We start from the raw sequence: 15489 nt of genomic DNA, 5'->3' as shown, positions 1-15489 counted from the left end.
ACACACAGTTCCAAGAATACTTGGATGACGGGGTAAATCCTTGAGTGTTTCTAGGGTATGGAGAAAAAAAGAAATAAATCTATAAAGATCTTTGATGTGGGCATCAGGAAGAAGATGAGCCAGTGACTTTCAAGGAGAAAGCCCTGGTCAAGGTCTGCCACACTGACTCTTACTAGTATTCTCAATTCGTTTACTCTATGGTTCACACTCATTTGACAAACCCTTTCTCTGAATGAATTCAGTCCACTTTCCAGAATCCCCAAAGAGAAACCCTACCTTGACTATGTACCTTGACTACCCATGACTATACCCTGAACATGACTTAAACACTGTCTTGGCTTTGATTAGTCTTTAAAACATATTTAACGCGTTTTACTTACCAGCTATCCTCCAATACTCAGATGCTTCCTTCAGTTCTCTGCAGAATTTACTGATCCCCAAACTAACCAGAGAGATGTTTCCTGAGTCCCTAACCTCAATCTGTATTTAGTGCCCTTACTTACAATATGTCAGGCACGCTTTCTGCCTTACCCACAATTCTTTCCTGCTCACCTTTTATAATAGAAATAAGTAATGTTGTTCTGTATTATTGGCCCCAGCATCTTCAGCTTCTTTATCACCCCCCCCATGCCTTCCCTTCAGTATTTACATGAACTCACTTGGCCCACCTAGATTTCTTCTCTAGTTTCTGCCTTCTCTTTCAACTCAGCCGTACCTCTAGACAGAGTAATGCACGTTCATTGTATATCTTCCTTCTCATTTGAAAACTCCAGCCTATTCATGTCCCTCCAGCTGATCTGTAGAGGGTCATCAGTACACACACACATGCGCACACAACACACAGCTCCTGTTGGTAAATACAGTAGAAATTTTCCAGTCTTACACTTCTTGATCACTTTTTCTTTTTTAGAAACATTTCCTCTGACCTTGCTCGCTAAATGAATATTAGCATCTCCCTCGTTCCTCACCCTTAGCAGATCTCGCCTCCTGCTTTGGTAATAGACTCCATCTCCCTCTTACAGGGACTGTTTTGTTTTTCTTTATATCCTCTGATAACCTATAAAGAGAAGCCTTTAATCCTCCTCTTTTCCTTTTCCTAGTACAACTTAGTCTCTGGCAGTTTGGCTTCTTGCAGGCTAAGACCCTGCCCACTATTTCCCTTCTCCAGAAACTGTTATATTGACTTTAAAAATGAACCCACTTGGTGCTGTTCATTTTTCTCTGAACTCATTATCTTCCTCCCCTTCCTAGTTTTTCACCTCCATTAATTTACCAGTTATTCTCAGTGGCGACTAGGTTGTTATATTAGATAAAATCATATATCTAGTTGATTTCTCAGAGAGTTTGAGCCTAATGTGGGCAAGTTATTATTTTTTAGAGAACCCAGAATTATACTAAAATATTCTGATTTTTATACTTGGTGGCACGATTTTTTAAGTAGGTGTATGTGGACTTGCCCTGCAGGCCACCGGTTTGCACCGTGTGGCTAGGGTATGTGGAGAGCAGCGAAAGTGGCTGCTGTGTGCATCTTGGTATTTATAAAACTATGACCGTCAGCTCATCAAGTGCCCGGTGCCATTGTCCTGCATATGAAGAAGCATTGCATGAAGTTTCTTTGATAGCTAAGTTTCTTCGAAACTATTCATTCTGATGATTGGCAAAACACTTTGGTTTCCTTCTTAGCATCTATTGTAGGCCTGCTCCTGGTGTTTCCCTGTTGCTAAGTGTTGGCTATTCTGAATATTTTTGCTTTAAAGCTTGTTCTACAATATCCTAGGTGCATCCTGCTTCTGTCGGGCACTGTTCACGCTGTTCAATGGCTTGATCATCAGTGTCATGTTCTGGCATCACTGCTTTCTACAGCATCGTGTTTCTGGAGCACAGAAAAGTGGTTTGACCATCTATACAATAGAAGTACTAGTTCAGGGTTGTCTCTTCCTCGTTATAACATCTCTTCCACACTAGACAGAGTAATGATGGCGTTGAAGATGGTTTGTATAATATTGCATTTATTCATTCATATAGAGAAGTTTTTGAAAATTGCTGACAGCATATATACTTGGGTGCCTGGAATAGAGAAGACAAAATACAACCTTTTCTCTTAAGGCAAGCGAAGATATGACATAGTATAGTGTGGCGTGAGTTATTCAGAGAAGATAACCTTTTTCCAGGACAAGAAGTGGGCCAAGTGGTTAAGGAGAACATGGGTTCTGGAGCTGGATCATCAGTTTCCAAGTCACCAGCTAATCTTAGGAACACTGTTTAATGTCCTCGTGGCCTGCTGTAGTCTCACATGTGAAATGGAGGGATAAACGGAACCAATCCATCAGATTATTATGGATGGAGGTTATTATATCTGTAAAATGCTTATAGTCTAGCACAAAGTAAACTCTCAATAAATAAAGGTTTCCTGTTGCAGAGCAGAAGTTACACTCAGCCTGGGTGTGGGAAGGGAAGCAGTCTGGAGATAGATGAGGTGGGGAGACTTTTCTCAGGTAGATCCTAATAGAAATCCTGAGGATTTCCAGAATAGGTGATGCCTATGCCCTGGATACTAGACATTTCAGGGTCAGGTCACAGGGTAGACATGTAGGTTGAAGGTTTCCCGGGCTGTAAGAACAGGTTCAAAGTCACGGCGGTGTGACAAGTCAGGGTGGGCTTCTGAAAATATGAAGAATTCAAGGCGGCAGAGAATAGGGTGAGGGTTAAAAAGACACAAGAGACAGCAAGAAATTGAAGTGGGGGTGGGGTGTCAGCGTTTCATACTGTACTATGGCATTTTAGATTTGTAGTCGGCATTAAATAATGCTTCAACAGGGGAGTGATGGGATCAGAGATGGGATCTACTCTCACCTGTTCCAACCCCGATTTCTTGAGTAGCCTTGCCTCAAAACTTAGGTTGTGGGCGGGGGCGTAATTTTCTGTGCCAACTTGTACTATTTAATCTCTGGAATAAAAACACAAATTGAGCAGTGAAAATTTTCCACGTTTGCAGTAAAGAAAAGAGCACCTTGATTTGGGGCACTGGGTCTTTTACCACAGAGATACGGCCTGAGTGACAGCCCACACTCTGTTGACCCTTCTGGATCTTTCTCATATCATTTGTGTGTTTTCTTAGTTTATTTAATCTAAGAAACATTTATTGTGTTAGGCACTGCTTTAAGTATTGGGAGTCAACAAAGAACAAAAAAGTCTACATGCTTGCAATTCTCGGAGCTAAGTGAACTATTTGGAGATAAAATAATTGAAACAAAAAATGAGGCAGATTAAGAGAAGCTGGGAGTGTCCATTCACCAACGAATTAAGAGATTAAGGAGCCGTGAAGATGATTTCAAGTCAATGAACAGAACCACAAAGCCCTCTTTAAAAGTGACACAAGCTAGTGGGGGGAGGGGTCCCTTCTCTGCACAAGGACCACAGCTGTAACTACCCCTTATGCACAGATGTGTGAATGTATGACATTTACGAGATTTATTAAGCTTCCCTTTAACAATACGGTATGGACAGTGCCTAAAATTAGCCTGTGTTTCCACAACAATTTCTGGGTTTGGTGGTGGTGTTGTGTGTTGGGGAGTGTGGGAGGGGGGCGGTTTGACAGCATCCTCTAGCTTCAAACACTGCCTGCCAGAGTTCGATTTCTTACAATCTGCCTTAATAACAGCCCAAACTGACTGGAAACCCCCCCCCCTTTTTTCCTTGTCACAAAAACAGGCCAAACCCGTAACAACCTAGCATCCTAGCTGTGTCCTTAGTGATTTTTTTCACCAGTTCTGATTCCAAGGAAAGAATGCCACCTACCGAATCATTCCCACCAGCAGCCAGCCCTGCAACGCGCGAGCACTACTTAACCCTGGTGTGTTCCAAATGCCTACTGATTATTATTTAGTCAAAAAAAAAAAAAGAGTCACTACACGGGCTATCAGGAAGTTGGGCTCTGAGCGCGGTTATCTGATAAACGCTTCCACATATTGTCGCCTTCTCAATAGCTATGCCAAATTTCAACCTCTTCTCTGCCTGCATTTTCCTTTTAATTGGGCTCTCTCCTACAGAATGCAGGCTCCCTGCAGCCTGCCGCCTGCAGAAGCCGGTGGTGCAAACCTGCAAGGGAAGGAAACTTGACTGCTTGCTGCCCTGAGACTGCAAAAGCCAAGGCCGGCCGAGGGTTAACCCAGACAGGCTTAGCTAGCAAGCGTTCGAGATTGCACCCGAAGTCGGGCGATGCCACGGGGGCTTCCAATTTTTTCCGACTCTGTCACCAGGCCTCGGGCGGGGAGGGGAGTGGGGGGTCCCTTCCGCAGTCCCCCGCGAAAGCGAGGCTAGGCAGGTGGTCCCTGCAACTCCTCCAAGCGAGCCACGGTCGCTTCGGCTCCCGCGCTGCAGCTGCGCGGGAAAGGACGCGGGCGGGAGCGAGCGAGCGGACGGGAGCGCGGGGCTGCGACCAGAGGCCGCGGTGCGTGGCGCCCGGCAGCGAAGACTTCGGACCAGGCTGGACCCGAGGCGCCCAGCGAGGTTGGTGGCTCCTGCGGCGAGCGCCAAATGCCGAGAACTCGCGGCGGCGCGCACGGGAGGCTCTGGGAGGCCGGCGGGGGCGGGGCGGGCGCGGAGGGGCGGGGCGGGGCTGGCGCTGACGGACGGGCGGGCGGCCGCGGGGAGCGCCTGCAGCCCGAGCTGAGTGAGGCGAGCGCGGCGAGCGCGGCTCGGGCCGCGGTCCATGGCCCCGACGGGAGGAGTGCGGCCCGCACCCGCATCCGTATCCCGGCGTCCGGCCTGAGCGGACCGCGCGGCGCAGCCACCCTGTCCTGGGCTTGGGATTGGCTTGCAGATCTTCTTCATGGAAGCGATGTCTCCACAGCAGGATGGTCTAGGGGGGCAGCCGGGGCGCTCCTCCTCGCTGACAGGGATGTCTCGCATCGCGGGAGGCCCCGGCACCAAGAAGGTGAGCCGGGGAGTGGGGCACGGGCGCGCGCCTTCCACGCGTGCCTGGCGCTGAGAGGGGTTAACGGTCCCTGCGAGGCGAGGCGAGGCGGGAGGGGGGGCGGTGTCACCTCCCGGAATCCCCTGCTCCCTCTGGTGGAAACCGGTCTCGGAAAGCCCCTTGCCTCCCGCAGGTCCCTCTCCACCTCTGACCCCCGAGGTGGCCTTGACCGGGCAGCCTGGGGAAGGTAGGGGTCCGGGAGGGTACACGCCCAGCCCAGGCCTCCAGGGGTGTCAGAGATGGGTGTCGTGGGCCACACTGTGGGACCCGGAGATTCGTTCAGCTGGCCTTGACCTAGGCTGGATAGCGGCGGTGGGCAGCTTCCGGAGGTCTCAGCGGGGCGTGGGGGACTTGGCCCTGAGCCACCTCCTGCGAGGGGACCCTGCAGGAGCCTATGGGGGCGGCGCCCTTGTTCCCTGTCACACCGTGGACCGGTGTGGGCAACTACTTGTAGCATTTGCTGGTGATTGACTGGTCCAGGGTGCAGAGGGAGGATTTCGATGGAGGTCAGGTGTCTGCAGTAGTTTCCCGAGCAAGTGCACTGTGGGCCTCGAGCTTCTGGGCTCCTGGGAATTGATTTGGGTATTCCTGTAGCCATGTCTGTCCCCCCTTCCTCCAGCACAAAACCTTCTGATATTTGGCCATATTTGTTCCTTACGGTGGTACAGCCTTTCCCAGCTTCTCTGGAAACAAGTTGTGATGAGAGATCATTCTAGATCTTCTCTAACAAATATGTGAAGACGTTGCATTGCTATAATTAGAGACTCAAGGGGATACATGGGCTCCCTGCATGTACGGATTTTATGGCCTTTCATTAATCTTCCCACTAGGATGGTGGGTTGGCTGGAGGTCAGCGCAGAGAGGTAACATCTGTATAGAAATGTATGTGAGCTCCCAAGGACCTTGGCCCTGTCGCAGAGCCATCTATGGGTGTCTGTGAACTTGATGTATGGGCAGGAGTGGAGGCTCAGTCTTTGATGTCTGGAGACTGATGTTTGTCCTTGTCGTTTTATCACCCTCCCTTCAGAGATTGAGTGTGTGTGTGTGTGTGTGTGTGTGTGTGTAATTCGTTTTTTTCCAAATAAAACGTGAAAATGCCAGGATGTCCTAATTTAGAATGGCAAATGAACATTAAGCAATTGGCATAGATTTAAAGCATTTTCTGTTTTTGTAAACCTAAGGAATTAGGAAGAATCAAGCATTTGTTTTCCTGAAGTGCGGCCCCTCCCCCGAGGCTGATTAAGCAGGCTAGCATAGGGGGTGGTGGTGGGGAGGAGCCTCCTAGAGTAGCTTTATCATTTTCAAGCCTCAATTGTCCCTTAACTGAAGGGTGACTGTGCCCTTTTTCCTGTGTTCTTTTCTCTTAGCACAGCCACGATCATAGCACACACCATGGTGTCCTTCATTAGAAAACAGAAAGGACTCATCAATCTGTATTTGCCCAAGACTGCTGAGAAAACTGAATGAATGAATGGTGGCACATAGGCACGATGGTGTTAGCACTTAGTGTACATTCCCCCCCTGCTTACAGTTCACACCTTCCCTTGCTCTGCAACAGCCAAGCCATCAGAGCAGCTACTATCCTCCCAACGTGTCTAGAATGTCTGCCCTCCATCCCCACAGCTGCCACTGCAGTCCAGGCTACCCCGTAGCCACCTCAAACTTGTGCCTTTGCAGAAACTGCCCCCTGACAGCTTTCCTGTCTTTCTGTGATCCGTCTGCATTTAGCAGCACCAGGATGGTTTTTTATTTGAATTGATTGGGGTGTTCATTTGCTTACAGTTCTGAAAGAGATTCATTCTGAATGAGTAGTAAAGTGCAGGTCCTTTCCCTGGGTCCTGACTGCTTCTCCCACCCCTTCACACTGCCCCCTTTGGTATGTTCTTCAGCAACGTGGGCCTTCATTTTCATACACCAAGTCAAATTCATGGCTATTTTGAGGTTGTCGGTGTCATATTCCCTTTGCGTCTGCCCCGAGAGTTGGCTTCCTAGAGGTCTGTCTGTCTCCTTCCTCATTAAATGGAAGCCACCTCTAGACAGGCTCTGTGCCGTCTGCTTTTTTGGTTGTCTCAGCACTGTACCTGGCATTTTCTCATCTACTTGTTTCTTTCCCATTACCAGCACCCCTCCCAACTGTGTTCTCAAAGCTAGGGCCTGCTTCACCATAGGTGTTTCCTAAGCATTCCTTGGGTTCTATAAAGCCAAGAACATTTGCAGTGTGGCCCTTGTCCTTAGAATCTGTCATTTAGAGAAGGACCACCAAGCCTTAAAGAAACAGGTAGGAAATACTTCAGGTTTGCAGGTCTCATGGTCCCTGTTTAATTCTTCCATTACAGCTCCAAAGCAGCATGGACAGTATATAAATGAGTGGACTTGATTGTGTTCCAGTAAAACTTTATTTATAAAATCATGTAGCAGAGGCCAGTGAGATGGCTCATCAGCACTTGCTGAGCAAGCCTGGAAACTTGGGCTTGATACCCTAGAGCCCACAGTAAGGTGGGAGGAAAGAACTGATTCTACAGAATTGTCCTGTGACCTCCACACACACAGCACATACATCATTCACACACAATAATACACGCATACATACATACATACTTACATACATACTCTGTCGTTCCTCAGGCCCTGGTAGGGAGCAGTGCTTTTGGGTGGGACCTGGTCAGGTGATGGACTTCAGTCTCTAGTTCAGTAGCCGCACGTGTCTGTGCAACTCCTGAAGTGTGGATGGTACAGTTGCAGAGTTTAAAGGCTCCCTTGAGTTTATCTGACAAACAATAACCTAACATATTTAGAATTTATCAGTCTAGGGTGTGATGTACATATTCACTTAGAAAACTGACATATCCCTAAGAAATCATCCAACTGCTTTATGTCACTATAGATTAAATGTGCATTTCAGCTTACGGGAAATATGATTTTATGTTTGTTTTTGCCTTTCTTTCACTATAATTTTATCTCCATCCTTCTTTTATTTGTATGTGTTAATGCCTTTCATTGCAGAATGATAAAGATAAAATATTTCAACTTGGAGGTTTCATATTTCATATGTTTTAGATTTTGAATTATTTACTTATGTATAAGTAAATAATTCAAAACCATTGTGGATGACATTTAGGTCTCAATATAAAATTCATTCATGTCTCATAAGCACCTTATATGCATAATCTGAAAGTAATTTTGTTCATTGTTTTTAGTGTATTTTGATCTTCACCCATTACAGGAGATGTGGCATAGAATGTTCCTCTCTCTCTCTCTCTCTCTCTCTCTCTCTCTCTCTCTCTCTCTCTCTCTCTCTGGTATTTATAGTGAGCTATATATTTTTTTCTCCACTCCTTTCCTTTCCTACTCCCTCTCCTTCTACCCTCTCCCATGATCCCAACACTCCCAATTTACTCAGGAGTAGAATGTTCTTCTCATATCTTAGATCAATAATCAGGAAGTTTCAGGGTTGGAAGCAGTTTTGGATGCCAGGTTGGGAACTATGGATGTTTACCCACTCATCTGGTATCTGTGTTGCTTCCATTTCTTGGCTGTTAGAAATGAAGCTGCTGAGAGCCCCCACACCTCGCACTGCATGGAGCCATATGTAGGCAAAGGATGACTGGATCATAGTTAGTCATATACTTGACTCTTCAAAAACCTGGTTGCTTTGTTGTGAAGTGATTTTATATTTCCAGTAGCAGTGTATGGTAATCCAGTTTCCACTCACCAACACTGATCACCTCTCTCTGGTTTATTGTCATCCTCAGGGGTGTGAAGTAGTGCCTTGTGATCTAGATCTGTACTCTTCGATGATTCTGAGTATCTTCTCAATGCTTGTCATCCACACATTCCCTTTAGAGAAACTGCTCTTTATCTTGCCAGCTTTCGTTGGGTTGCTAGCATTTTTATTACTGAGGTTTGAGAGTACTTTATACATTCTGAATTCAAGTCCTTTATTGGGTATGTGCTTTTCAAAATATTTTCTCTCTGTGACCTGTAGTTTTTATTTCTGTAGCCTTGTTTTTTCAAGAGCAAAAGTTTTTCATTTGGTGAAATCTAACTTGCTCTCCTTTTTCCCTTTAATTTGTCTTCATTGTAATCAACTTGAATTTAATTTAAATTTATATAATGGTATATATTCAGTGGTTACAGTATTGGGCAGCAGGTTTAGAGGGAGAGCTTAAAACAATAACAAACAATTATTAAATGGCTTATTAAAACACTATCCTAGTAGGGGGCCCACAGCTTTAATCCCAGCAGTCAGGAGACAGAGGCAGGTGGATCTCTGTGAGTTTGAGGCCAGTCTGGTCAACAGAGCGAGTTCCGGGATAGGCAGAGCTACACGGATAAACTGTGTCTCAAATAATAATAATAACAACAACAACAACAATAATAATAATAACAAATAAAAAAACAAAACCAACCACGATCCTGATTTGAACAGATGTAGGTATTCAGATGGACGCTCTACACTGGACTGTTGAAGGGAAGGAAGGCCTGTTTAAAGTGCCCTTTAATTCTGTAAAACGAAAAGACTTACATAAAACGGGTTTCAGAACGTGGGGGCAGCATCAAGTCCAGAGGTCTTAAGGTGTGTCTGTCTGAGCAACTAGCTTGTAGATGTTTTATAAGAAGTCAGACTTTTTATTTTATGGCCTCGTTTATTATTTTAACCACAAGAATTACCTAGCTGGATAACTTGCCTTTATTTGCTACTCACAAGATTTGCTGGTTTTTAGAGAAAATCCCTTCTAAGTTAGAAGACAATTTCTGTTGTTGGGGGGTCTTCAGAAGAACCTACAATAAATTTATGTAGCAGTTGCTAGACTGGGGCTCTCAAATGTAGGTACAATATACACACGACAATTTAAATTCTTCTGGAATAGTATGTTCTTGGGGCATGTCCATATTTGTCCTGGACTGTCCTGGAGCCCTGGAAGCCCATATTAGAGTCACTTCGGTGTTAGGAATGATTTGTGTCGTACTCAAGCGCACTGGCCCTTTGGCTTCGCTTAATAATTAAAACCTGTTTAATGGGTCAAGAGGTATTGGAGTAGGAAGGAGATTTGTAGGCACAGAAAACCAGTCAAAGGAAAATAGCTTGAAAAACTAGTTCTAGCATCTCCAAAAGCAGCAACTGCTGTCACACACACTATTGTTCCCTCTCTGTGCATTTCCTGGGTCCAAATCTGTGTATAGCATTTGGTGGGAGAACACCCCCCACCCCCACCAAGAGCTGACTGCTTTAGCCAAGTGTGTGTCTGGTACTGGGCCTTGAATGAAATGCCTTAATAGTAAGCTTCAGTCTTACTCCAGTACCGAGTAAGACAAGCCCCTGTTTAAAGCTGTGTCCTACTGAGCCCTTCCCTGGTGCTACTCACAGAGTGAATTGCCTGAAGCCAAGGAAGAAGGATCCTTTTGTTCCAGCCACTGCAGCCTCTGTGTAATGTTAGGTAAACATTGACTAGTAGTGACCACTGCTGCCACATTCACAAGCCTTAGTATTTGTGCACCCCTCTGGGTTTGTGCCTTGATGTCTGCCACTTTCCGATGCTTCATAGAAGGAAGGCAGATGTATTTCAGGAGCTCTTCAGCCGGGCCTGATGTCCATGTTGATAGCTCAGCCTATCAACTTGCCTACTGTTGGAAAGCCTGGCACATTCTGAACATAGACTCGAGACTATGTTTCAAAGATCTGTGTGGATGCCCCGCCTCCTGTGTCTCTGATAACTCTGCTGTGGGAGAGGACGTGTGAGAAATGTCACTGAAAGTTACATCAGTAAACTTAGAAGTCGTGAGACTGAGTTAAATTATATACGTGTATATGCATGTGTATGTGTGTGTGTGTGTGTGCGGGTGTTCACACAGAGAGGCTAGAACAAGGTATTAAGGCTCTTCCTTTATGACTTAATAATGCCTTGTTACCTTGAACCAGTCTCACTGACCCCAAAGCTTGCCTTCCTACTGGGTAAACAGACTGGCCAGACAAGGGAGCTCCCACGATCTGCTTGTTCCAGTGCCTAGAGCTATACACACAGCCGAGCTCATCTTTATAGGTGGCTATTGGGGATTCAAACACAGGCAGATCCTCATTCTCGCAGCACCAACAGTTACCCACTGAGTCATCTCCCCAGCTCCAGTTAGTTCAATTTGAAGATCGAGTCTCATAGATTAAAATGGGTAGTTATAACTCATAGACCAAAAATTCACAAACCATAGCTACCTAAAGAGTGGGTGCAATTGCTGTTCCTAGTTTTGAAATACAGATTGCAGTGAGGCAATGCTTGCCTCCAGGGACTTCAGCATTCTCTCTGGTTATGGATGATCAGGGTCTGCAAGACAAACAGCAGCACCTTTGGTGACCGAAGAGGAGCAATAATGCTGAAAATGAATTGTTTCCTGTTGATGACTGAGATGTCTCCATTCTTTCATGGCTTGTGACCTTGTCAGGATATGTTGGATTTTTTTTTGGATTGTAAATGCATCATAAGTCTGCACCACACACAATTTACTGGGGACATGTAATTTTACAGCTTATATTTTTTTCAACCTTTGTGGTCACTAACAGTGCTACCAAAAATGTATAAAGACAGTGTATCAACATATATATATATATGAACATACACTTATGTCATATATTTAGTTTTTGAAGACACACACACGCATATATATATAAACACATATACATAATACACACATTATATATAATTTTGTAACTCAGTTGAAGTATCTTGAAATACACCCCTCATGTCTCCAGAGATGTGATAAAATACATCTAAAATAAACTTGTACTGGAGGAAAAGTTGACTTCCCTGCTGTTTCTGTTGGTTTTCTCCTATTCAAGATTATAGAATTCTACGCGTCCCATTATGTTTAAGACCCAGAGAGCAGTCTGTCCATGGTAGTCACAGCTCCAATGGTTGTCTGAAACTAGGGTAGGGTAATATTTAGGCTTCGCTCTCGTATGGGAGACTGGCACCATTTGGGGACAGGAGCAGCAGAAGAGGTCACTGACTTCTGCCATTCAACCCGATGGTGCTTGTAGGCAGCACAGCCCAGTTTATTTTAAGTTTCGTCTCGGCTGTGTTTTCTTCAGGACAAGTTTAGATTAGAAACATCCAGCCGACAGCAGAAGCAGCCCCATAAGCACTGCATGTCCGTAGTGCGCTGAGCAGCCCTGACCTAATTTTGACAGACACCTGTCACACGGCATAACTGGATGTAGAAGCTGTTTTTAGACATCTGGTCACTCAAGAGGACTCTGAGAATGGAAGGTATGTGTTGCCCCAGAAGCTCACGTATCAAGAGCTAGAAAGCTCAACTTCTCCACAGCCTGTGTTTGCCTGCTTTACCTGGGACTTTGTTTGTAGCAAGGAATGCCTGAGAGTCTCTCTTCTGCCTCCCCAGTCACCATTTTACATTTGACCTTGAATAGTAACCACTCCCAGATGGTACCGTAGAGAAATCTGCACAGACTCTGATCTATTTCTCTTCTCACTGGTGCACTCCGGATGTTTTTTCCTTTTTTGATCTTTGTGTCTTTTGGATTTGATCATGCTGTCTTTTGTCTCTGCATTTGGAAAATAAAAGGATAAGGCTCTCCAATCACTGCAGTGTTTATCATACCTTTAGGCCCTTAGCCCTCAGACAGGTGGGTATTGAGATGGTCAGACTGCCGGTGTCATGGCTGTAGAGGTAACTATCTTTGTGGTGGCCATGATGTACCACTCCGCAGCAGAACCCTGCTCTGTAAGGCAGAGAGCACTGGTGGTTGACCTGTGTACGTGAGTGCTGCTGGAAGGGAATTGTGGTCAAGGGTTGGAACCAGTGGCTTTGACAGAGACAACGGTCCATGCAGTTCAAACGCTGGTAGTGATGATAGGGCAGAATCCATTGTGGAGAAGGATGGAGGCAGAGAACAACGAATGTGTAAGGGACATCGTGACGATCGCACTTGCTATAAACACTCCTGGAAGTCTGTGCCCCAGTATCACGGTCCCTTCTGATTCAGGAATTTCATACAGAGGGAGAGAGAAATGGGAAGGGGGGCATATATTGGGTCAATTTTAGAGAAAATTGAAATTTGAAAAATTATGTCATAAAATTTGGGCTCAGATTGAAGGCTGGGATGTCTGCTAACCTAGTGCTTACTCTTCTATATTGTATAGATTCTTGTGTTTGTTTTTGTACTTGAAAGTAATGATTGTCTTGTGGAAAGAACAAAGAGCCAAAAGTAAAATTGTTTCCATCCTAATGTCAGCTGGAATGTTAATCTGTTCACAGTAGTCTTTACTGTGATGTTTATTTGAGCTAAGTGGTGAGGCTGGTTCTGGATGGAACGGTTTGTGAGCAGATAGAATATTATATTTAGCACAAGCTGAATTGACAATAGCTGGGACCATCAGCTTGCTACCGTGGTCAAAAGCTTGTTGTGATAGTAGGATCCAGAAGCAAGGTGCAAGGTTAAAAAAAGTTCTTTTCCCACTGCAGAGCCAGTGTTTTCCCACTCTAATTGTGCAGTGGCTTGAGTACGTCTCCACAAATAAATACTACAGGCATGCAGGGAGCGAGAGAGAATACACAAACCATCCACAAAAGGATTACGAGTCAAATTGGAGTACACTAGTTTGTAAATTTGATCCAGTGTTTTTCTAGCTGTGAAAATCTGTACTTTAAAATGTTCCCTCAAATCTCTCATTTTACTGTTATTCTTGTTTACTTTGCATGCTCGAAGGTAATGTTAGCACCATTTCTGTGAAGTTTGAAATGCTTGAATTTTTATCTCTAAACAAATCATGAAAGCTTGCAGTCCACCTCTGACTTAAATTCTTCATCTGATTCCTTACTTTTGATAATGTCTATTTCCGTTTACTCACTGGGAAAACTAAGAATGGCCAGGTCTGGATTCACCTGTGGAGATGAATAAGGCACTGCCATTGCGCTTGATTGACAAGAAATTAAAATTCTAATACAAACCTCTAACAAGAACCTATCTGTAGCATTTACAAAGAAGGGATTCTTTCTAAAGACCTGGGGGGGGGGGGAGGACCCTGTGGAAACATATTCCTATTGAAGCTTCTTTCAATAGAAACATAAACATAGTTTCAAAGAGTTTAGATGGAGTTACCCTATAATGGGGAAGGGACAACAATGTCTCTTCCAAAAGTATAGACTGTCAGATAAAAAGCCCAATGCCAGATATGTGGTTTCCCTTTTATGAGCTGTTGTTTGGTAAGGTTCTATAGGCACATTACCACCCCCCTCCAATAAAAAACAACATGACATTGTCATGGCTTTTGGTTGCCCTCCAGAACTTGGTGGTGAGATCCAGTTGCTAAACACACTACAATACTTGAGTCAGAGACCATGGAGGAGTAAAGCTGCTACCAACCTGGAAGTTTCATCCCTACTGGCTAGCTTTCAATTAGCTGGCAGACGCTATGTACATTACCAGAGAAGAAAGGTAATTGACAGTTGTACCCAGCTGTGAACCTGTGAGCTACAATGATGACTGGCCCAACAACACATGCCTACTAGTGAAATTGGGGCATAAATGTTATGGGAGTAATCAACCATTTTCTGATTGAATGTAAGGCCACAAAGTGAAACTCATGTCTGCTTCCTTTAATTGTCCCAAGGATTTGTAAGTGGGTAAGTCATAATCCGTAGTAAAAACTCTACTACTATTATTCTTCTAAATGGACACGGTACCCAGCTATCTTCTTTATACCCGGAAATTAGTGCATGTCTCAGCCCTCTTCAGAGAACCTTCTTTGTGCAGAAATAACAGTACAGAGACCTCTAGATGGCCAACATGCAGAGAAGGAAAGACTGTGGCATGGCCAGCCCAGAATGGGACATCTGTCTAATACCTCCTCTCCCCAAGCCTTGAGGGTAAAGAAAGATTTGAGGAGCCAGAGGTGGTGGGTGACTGCGTTAGAACAGTGTTTTCTGGACATGACAAGGCTGGTATCCACATGAACTCAGCAGCTGTGACTGCCAGACAAAATGCAAGCATGGGTGGGGTCTGTAGTCCCACTCCTAGCTGAAGAGCTATTGGCAAACTGGAGGTTTCTAGGAGAAGTTAGGTTGGTTTACTTCAGGGAGCATCCCTTGAGTTACTGCCCATGTTCCAGCAGATGGCCTGTATTCACCCACATGCTGGACTAGGTGGACGCAGTGGATTGGTTTTTTGTTTGTTTTGTTTCTTTAGAGCACATGAAAGTTGGAAGGAATAGTGGTTGGAAGAGGGGAAGAGTTAAAGGAAGGGAAATGGAGGCAAATTTGATAATAATTTTAATATTAAAATTCAATATTTTTAAAGAGACAAACACTTTTAATGACCCAGTATTCTTCGCTAGAAAATACTAGAACAGTAGTGGTTCTCAACCTTTCTAATGCTATGACCCTTTAATACAGTTCCTCATGTTGTGATGATCCCTCAACCATAAAATTATTTTTGTTGTTACTCCATAACTGTAATTTTGCTATTGTTATGAACCACAATGCAAATATTTTTGGAGATAGAA

The 15489-nt window shown here is 44.8% G+C and overlaps 1 protein-coding gene across 1 annotated transcript in view; it reads left to right on the top strand.

Annotated features, from left to right (window-relative positions):
• The first annotated feature begins 4670 nt into the window (after positions 1 to 4670).
• Positions 4671 to 15489, top strand: part of Arhgap20 (Rho GTPase activating protein 20) — a 92369-nt gene continuing 81550 nt past the window's right edge. Inside the window, exon 1 of the mRNA XM_075965917.1 lies at positions 4671 to 4936. Coding sequence (XP_075822032.1) covers positions 4832 to 4936 — 105 coding nt within the window. The 5' untranslated portion in view covers positions 4671 to 4831. The remainder of the gene's footprint in view (positions 4937 to 15489) is intronic.

This window comes from Microtus pennsylvanicus, chromosome 3, assembly GCF_037038515.1.
Source record: "Microtus pennsylvanicus isolate mMicPen1 chromosome 3, mMicPen1.hap1, whole genome shotgun sequence".
Taxonomy (NCBI): Eukaryota; Metazoa; Chordata; class Mammalia; order Rodentia; family Cricetidae; genus Microtus; species Microtus pennsylvanicus.
Note: the sequence above shows the minus strand (reverse complement) of the source record. Positions and strands in the feature narration are given on the sequence as shown.